The 8,132-nt window shown below is 36.9% G+C and overlaps 1 protein-coding gene across 2 annotated transcripts in view; it reads right to left on the bottom strand.

Annotated features, from left to right (window-relative positions):
• Positions 1-980: 980 nt before the first annotated feature.
• Positions 981-8,132, bottom strand: part of cry2 (cryptochrome circadian regulator 2) — a 17,318-nt gene continuing 10,166 nt past the window's right edge. Inside the window, exons 3-10 of one of the 2 annotated variants that reach the window (XM_016441141.1) lie at positions 6,879-7,152; positions 6,518-6,658; positions 5,603-5,914; positions 5,372-5,523; positions 4,772-4,974; positions 2,871-2,954; positions 2,330-2,565; positions 981-1,277 (exon numbers count right to left, since the gene is read on the bottom strand). In XM_016441141.1, coding sequence (XP_016296627.1) covers positions 2,336-2,565; positions 2,871-2,954; positions 4,772-4,974; positions 5,372-5,523; positions 5,603-5,914; positions 6,518-6,658; positions 6,879-7,152 — 1,396 coding nt within the window. In that variant the 3' untranslated portion in view covers positions 981-1,277; positions 2,330-2,335. The remainder of the gene's footprint in view (positions 1,278-2,329; positions 2,566-2,870; positions 2,955-4,771; positions 4,975-5,371; positions 5,524-5,602; positions 5,915-6,517; positions 6,659-6,878; positions 7,153-8,132) is intronic. The other variant, XM_016441140.1, reaches the window with a different exon arrangement.

Below are 8,132 nucleotides of genomic sequence, written 5' to 3' on the forward strand. Positions count from 1 at the left end.
ATTATGCTCTATAAGAGCAGACATTAGCTGACCTGGGCAGGAGCTGAGAGCTCTTCCCTCATTAGCGCAGCTCCCACAGGACGCCATTCACATCAGCTCTGCATACAGCAGCTCTATTGCATTACTACACTGCCAGTCTGAGATAAACACCAGCACACTGCTGGATGCTGAGCAGTTCGCTCAGATGTGCACTGATGGCACACTGTTTTAATACAAATGAGAAAATCATAGATGTCATTCTAATCATTCATTCATTTAGAAAAAAAAAAAAGCATTTGTGACTTTATCGTATAAAAAAACAACATAAGAGAACAAAACAAAGAGAGAGAGGAAAAAAAAAAAAAACCAGGACAACCAAAAAGAATATATGATAGAATATAGAACATAAAAAAGAGAGAGGAAAAAATAAAACCAACAAAAAACTCAAAACACACACCAAAGCAGAACAAAGAAATAAAACAGAAAAGACAACAAAAAAGTTCAAAACACAACACAGAGAGAAGAGAGAGAAAAACAAACAGAAAAGGACAACAAATGCTCACAAGACAACAACAACAACAAAAACAGATCAAAAGAAATAAAAACAAAACAGGACATCAAAAGGACAGGACAAAAAACAAATAAATAAATACAAAATATACTATGAATTTAAAAGAAATAAAAAATAAAGGCAAAAATTTTCAAATAAAACATAATAAATAAACAATAATACTCATACAACAATACACTGAAGATGTATAAATAAAAAAACACTAGATTTAAATAAAAATAAAAAACTCAAAAACTAAACACGTTCATGTATACAAGCACCCAAAACAGAACAAAAAAAAAAGAACATGAAAGAAAAAAAAATCAAAAAGACAAAAAATAAAATAAAATTCTAAAAATATACATTTATTAGAAATAAAAATAAAGAAAATAAAAAATAAAAAAAATGCAGAAATAAAATACACAATACTAAATCGTATTAAACCAATAAAAATACATGCACTGGTTAGTCATAAAGAGAGACATCTGAACATTTGGAGGTCAAGCAACGGGAAAAAAAAAGCAGCTTTTTTATCATTGATGTTTGACAAACAAGCCCTGGATTTGTCACAGGCATTGACGGAACAGTGTTAATTCTTTTGTTATTGTTTATTAATGCTGTTTCTGTTCTTCTGCAAAAGGTGGCGCCATTCGCACACTTTTCTCCTGCCGTTTCTGTCTATGGGATGGTTCAGCGAGGTGGACTCCTCAGACTTCCTTGGATATGGGACCGCAAACGCAGTCTCAACCTGAAGAGGGTAGAAATATAATTCATCATCATCACTGTTCATTTTGATCCTTGCTGAATATGCTTAATTCAATTGTGGGATTCAGCAAAAGAAATTGACAAAGAAATAAAGCTGGTTTATGAAACAGCTCCCACACACCTCATCATAAAACATAGCAGTAATAACTAGATACATGTTCATTAAACCGGAGCTGCTAGCTATTAAAATTAAAATGACTGACTTTACCTAAAAAGGTTGCTTTAAAGCCTGAAAACTGGACTTTCACTCAGAGATGCAAACAAGTAAGAGGGGAAAAAAGGTGAGAACATTGCACAGATCAGGGGCATGCTACACACTGGATTTCTTTTCAAGATATTTGCTTTACATGCTGTTTTGTAGTTACTTTAAAGTTGTTGTTTTTTTATTACCTTATATGTGCAAACACGTTATTTTTCACCAAAAATATGTTGCAACATATTACAAAAATAAAGATATTTGAATATATTTGGTCAAAATCCCATGCAATTTAAGACAATATTGGCTGATTAGATGGCAATGCTGACCTAAAATGCAAAATGTTTGCCCTCTCTCTCCACCGTTCCCACATCTCAGACCTCAAATACATAAAATATTACCCTTTTTAGACAGTTTTTGAAGTAAGGAGTAAAGAAAATAGTATACAAAACATACTGAAACAACCAGTTCTTTATTTACCCTTGTAAGATCACAAGTACCCACAGGAGTTTGCATCTAAGTCAATGCATATATGCATAAATTTAAAGTGTGCTTTTTAATTTGTTGATAATTATGAACAAGAATATTATACTTAAAATTAATTATATATATATATATATATATATATATTATTATTAGAAATGGTAATAAGTGTATGTATATACACACACACACACATACATATATATATATATATATGTGTGTGTGTGTGTGTGTGAATAATGATGATTATTATTAATTATTTTGAGCTTAAAAACTGGATTTTTCTCAATTTTAAAATACATACTTTTTAATTTCACAACATATTAGAAGTGTTTTGTAAAAACTCTGGCTGGTACCTCTGGTCACTGCTTGTCATCAGTCTTCTGCTCGACTCCTTTGGCTTGGTTGGTGTGCTTAACTTTTGAATTCTGTTTGCTTGGGAGCCCAAAGGGTCGGCCCCTTTTCCTCTGGATGTGGACCCCGGGGGCAGCTGCTGTCGGGCTTGAGTTTGTGGTGGAGGGCTCCGAGTTGGGTGGGGTTGATGGTGCAGGGGTGGGCTGGTGTGGAGATGGTGTGGGAGTGGACGCTTGACCTGCAGAAAACATGATGGTGCTTCAGCAAAAGTACTGTCCTGACTAGAAGAAATATTTGTTTGGTTTTAGGGGTGAAGGGATGATTAGTTATTAACATTAACATCTTGAATCTTGAATTAGTTATTAACATTAAGGGTGAAGTCTGCTTCATGCATTTATTTTCTTTAGCATTGTAAAACTTTTTTTTGTGAGATCAGGGAGTCTAGTTACATTTTGCATCACAGATAAAAACAAAGCATAGCTAAGAAAACTGAAAGCTGCACAGTGAATCCTGTTAGTATGATGGATGATTGACGTGTCTCACCGGCAGTGCTGCTGCTGGCCTGAGAGTCATCTGACATGGGAGGCTCCGCCTCTTCCTGGATTGTAGGGACTGAGGCGAGCAAACCTGCCGAGAAAAGAGAGAAAGAGGCTTTGTTGCAATTTTTTCAAGTCAATCAAGTTGTCATCTGCATACAACTGAATAAATATACAGATGTCACATTACAAATAATCATTATCTCTTTGATGGACTGGGTTGTAAATTTACTGACATTATTTTATCTGTTAGTAAAATGCTACAACTATTGATATTTTTTAGGACACATTGAAATCACGAGGACTTGTGTAGCAAGACCTCTTTTAGTCTTAACAAGCAATGTTCTCAGCCTTGTTTTTTTGCAATGTTATTTAACACTATTCTAAAAATTGAAGAATTACTCACAAGAACACTGCTAAGAACTGACTTAAGTGTAAAAAAATTCTTGGCTCAAAGCTGAGCTTAAAAGTTAGTAATCAAGCATCTCATTTAAGCAAAGTGTAGGACTAAATCTTAAGTGACAGTCTTCGAGATGATTCACGACACTTTGCTGTGCCACAAACGGGATTTTGGATGATGACGTAGGCATGGACCATTCTCTGAATAGATTTCCTTATTTAAGAATATTCTCAGATAAATTCACATTGAATGGTGAAATTCCTAAGAGGAGTTTACATTCAACACACATTTGACAATGATATACACATTGGAAATGAAAGATAAACGCGTTTTCCACCATGTCTTAATTACAAATTTAAACCAGTGTGCGGTTACCTGACCTGCCTTTAGGGTTGTGCCGATAGATGATAGTCAAAGATATCGCCTGTTGCTGATGATAGCAAGACGATTATCATTATTATCCGTCAAAAATAGACTAAGCGCCTATCTTCAGTGATGTAGTGCGGAGAGCCGCTTCAGAAACGTGCGCGGCTGGTATAAACACAAGCATTGACCAGAGTGGCTGCGATCAGCTCCGGTGGCCGTGTTGGAGCCGTAACGCACCGCAGACATGTGCAGTGTAAGTAAGTTGTAAGAGATTTATTCATTATACAGTGTAGATAGCTTCACTGATTATAACGGGAGTGTTTTTTTAAACGGCATAATACTCGTGCTAGACTGAAGTCAGTAATGATGTTCTTAATGTTCTTTGCTCGTTTTCGGTTTGAATAACTGAGGAAATGTAACCGTTTGATTAACTGCTCATCGTCAAACATTTCAAAACATTCTTCTTCTCCTGAAAGATTTGCGCACGTCTCTGTCTCCTCAGCACCATCACAAGCCCCTACTGGCAACTCCTAACCACTTGAGAGACCTCTCGAGCTGTAATAACTGGGAGAGTAAGAGTGATTCTTAGCTTTAAGAAATTCGATAACGTGCTTTTATACTTAAGTTTGAAAGTACTTTGTTTGAAAGTTTGAAAATTTCATGAATTCTCAGCACATAAGACTAAAATGGCACTAGTTTGAGAAGCTTGATAAATACGGGCCCAGATATCTTTCAAAATGGCAGCTTTGAAAAGCTTTTTCATTTATTGCATCATCTGCAATCAATTTTTAGCTATTACAGCCTCTGCATATGTAATATTTTCCATTTTGTGTTAGCAAGTATGATCACTTCTCCATGCAGTCTAACTACAAACTATCTACGATCTCCATCGGGGTCAAAAACAAACTGCATCATTACAGTACTTAGAGCTACTGGGTCAAAGAAATTTAATGAGAAATGACAGTAAATTACTGTACTGTAAATTACTGCAACTGCTTAAATAACCTCTTATACAAGCACTCAATATCATCAGAATGGTCTTTTAGTTGGTGACAAAATGCTGTAATTTCCTATTTCCTCCATAAGAGAGAGGGCTGTAATAAACCTTACGTCATGATGGATAGGTACACTGTGTTACTCACTAAGGCCTCTGTAGTGCGACAACTGCTGGTAAACTTGTTTCATTCGTTCGATGTTGAGCCGGCTGCTCTCGGCATGGTTGATCATAGGTTTAGGATAGTCCACACCCACAATGCAGTTGGCCGCTTTCTGCACTGATTCTGGAGCATTCCATGGCTCGTAGATGTAGCGGTTAGGATAGTCTTTTAACTTCGGGATGTACCTCCTGTATGTGAGAATATAAGAGTTATATAACAGATGCAAATGATTTCAAAATAAATATCAGTTTTATTTTTTTTTGAATAATTACATGCATTTTTATTACAAATTACTATATCAGTATTAAAGGCATTTCATAATTTCTTAATATTTGTTATGGCATCTTGTGTGCAGCACAACTTGATGCAGCTTGTTATTTTCCAAGGTATTCTTCTGATATTCCTAATTTAGAAGTCTCCACAATGTCACAGCAGCTCTTTTGAATATGCACAGTTGAAAGGCCTGAACCTGTGGCGGTTTACATAAGCCTTTATGCAACACAAATCTAAGAAACTCTCAAAATATATAACACCAGCCAGTGATTTAAGACATGCTTAGGTGTGGTTTAGGCCTGGTTTGTGTACCTGATGTAGTCTCCGCTGGGATCTGTCCTGCGGCCGAAGCCCACGGGACAGTAACAGTGGAAGAACTGCTGGAAAAACGCACTGCAGGACAGCCACATCCAGCTGCCCGCGTTCACGCTCCAGTCCGCATCCAACAACAACTCCTCAAACACCTGAGAGAAAGAGAGAGAGATTAAGAGAGGAAAAGGAATAAAAAAAGGAAAGAAGGTGAAGTTATGCCATCTTAATTACTTTCATTCCACTTTCCCAACTGATCCACAGGTCTCCACGAGTGAGGAAACAGGCTACGGCATGTCTGGCCAGGTGGTGGATCCAGCCTTCCTGTTTTAGCTGGGTCATGATGGCATCGATCCAAGGGAACCCTGTCTGACCTTCTGCCCATTTAGCCAGCGCCTCAGGATTGTGATCCCAGGGGATCTGCACGCAGATGGGGTTTCCCTCCATACGGTCAAAGTTGGGGTTGTTGGTGCCTGCCGTGTAGAAAAACTCTCGCCACAGCAGCTGGCCGAAGAGCGAGAGGGGTGGACTGGAGCGTCTCCACAGCTGGACAGGTGCAAGAGGTCATGAAAACCGTCACAAAATATTCTTTTTACTATGCTGTGGCAGTTCTATGTCTTTTATAACAATACATGCATAATCCGGTAATTAATTCTCATACTACTGCCACATTTTCATTCTCGTCTACAAAACTAACTTATGAACTATCCCACCTGTCATACTTTTTTTATGAGTACTGAAGTTCCCATGTATTCTTTTGCATCATTATCTGGACCAACTTATTAATTTTAATTAGTTTTGTAAATAAATTCATATTTAGATACTTGATCTCCTCAACTACTTTCAAGCATTTCAACATCAACCTTTAGATCAAAAGGACTTTTAAGATACATTAAGAAAAATACATTCATTCAAGTGTGTCCAGAACTTTGGCTAGTAGTGTATATTTATCACTTTTTTTGTGGTGTCACCCAAGGCTCGATTCTGGGACCCTCTATTATTCAACATAAATGCATCTACTGGCAAGTGTAAATATTTGATTTGAACATCCACTTTCATGATTTCTATACTGGCTACCGTTGAATATTTAACTATTAAACTTCCACTTCTCTAAATTACAAACAATGCCATAAAATAACAATGACTTACCTTCATAAAAAGTTCCCGTAGACTGTAGTAAAACACGCGACATGACAGACAGCCGAATCGTAGGTAAGGACTAAGTCCAGTTGGGCTTGCGAACAGTGATTGAGCGGTTATTCTAGGCCTCTCGAAATTTGCTACCCAGGCCTGCATCAAAATAACATGATTAAATCAAATATAAAAAATAATAAAAATAAAAAAATAACTATTTTTGACAGGTATATATATAACCACCATTCATTATTATTTTCTATAAATTTAAAAATACAACTGCATTTCTAGTAAATAATTAAAAAGTCAACATAATTAAGAAGTCAATAGTGATTATTAAAATAACTTAACTTCATTAAGTATCACCATGTCTCACCTTTCTGTCTAAGTGTTTATTTAATCTTTCCAGGGCTTCTGTCTCACCACCCTTCCATACATGTGAGCGGTCACCCTGAGTCTTAAAACCCAGCTCCTTGAGAGAGGGTACGCCATAACGTTCATCATGATTTTCCGAGATCTGCGTCTGACACCTGGCCATCTGTTCTTGAGTGATAGTCGGCAATGGTTTCCTAGGAAGTTCGAGTCTGTTCACAATGGCTTGAAATCTCTTGAAAGTGAGAGGGGGGCTGTGGTTGTTCATTTCTATGATCCTGAGGGAAAAGCAAAAACACGTTTCAGATTTCACTGCCTAAAAGCAGCTATTTTTAGGTCTATATATCCAAGGTTGAATATTAATAGAACTCAGAAGGAGAAATGTCTTTGTTTTAAACCAGTTTGATTTGATCTTGCTGACTGATTGTTCAGAGTGTTTTAGTGTAGATAATAAACAATTTTCAAAGGCATCACTGAGTTAATTTCCGGTAAAAGTTTAAGCGAACTGATAGAGCTGTCAGAGACCCAATATGTTTTATGTATGTGGATTAAACAACAACAACATTTAGTAAAAAATACATGCATTTTCTTCAAGGGCATGAACATACATTGCACATTACACTAACTGTTAGAATATATGGGGCCAATAAGGTTTTTTTTTTTTTTTTGAAAAGGAATATATTTATTGAGCAAGGACATATTTAATATTACAAATGCTGTTCTTTTCATCAAAGAATCCTGAAAATCACAGTGGGCCTCATTTATCAATCTAACATAGAAACAAGCGCAGATCCGTGCGCACAAATCAGCTTACGACAGAGTTCACGTGTGATTTATTAAACATTCATATGCCGCCAATCTCATCGTACGAATGTTCGCACGTTGATAAATGTGGCGGCAGAAAACAATCGACATTTGAATATCACGCCCCTAAAAACACCCTGGTTTAGAAGCCTCGCCCCTAGAGTTTACGACCATTAACCTTGTAATTGCAAAGAATTAGGCTACATTAATATATGTAATTTATAGACGGTTTCATCGGGCGCACGTGCCTAGCCCGAAGTTAACTTCCGGCATGTGTTTGCTTATCAGTCTGGCTATGGCGCCGGCTACAAACGCAGTTAAAGTTAAGGTGAATAGACTGAAGTTGGGCTCAGGTGGTTGTGCTGTGGGACGTGTTTCCCATACATTTATTTATTTGTGGCACTCGCCACAATATCAAAACTGACGGATTTTCCAAAAGGCTTCGTTGAATAAA

This window comes from Sinocyclocheilus anshuiensis, unplaced genomic scaffold (genome assembly GCF_001515605.1).
Source record: "Sinocyclocheilus anshuiensis isolate Anshui unplaced genomic scaffold, SAMN03320099.WGS_v1.1 scaffold115, whole genome shotgun sequence".
Classification (NCBI taxonomy): Eukaryota; Metazoa; Chordata; class Actinopteri; order Cypriniformes; family Cyprinidae; genus Sinocyclocheilus; species Sinocyclocheilus anshuiensis.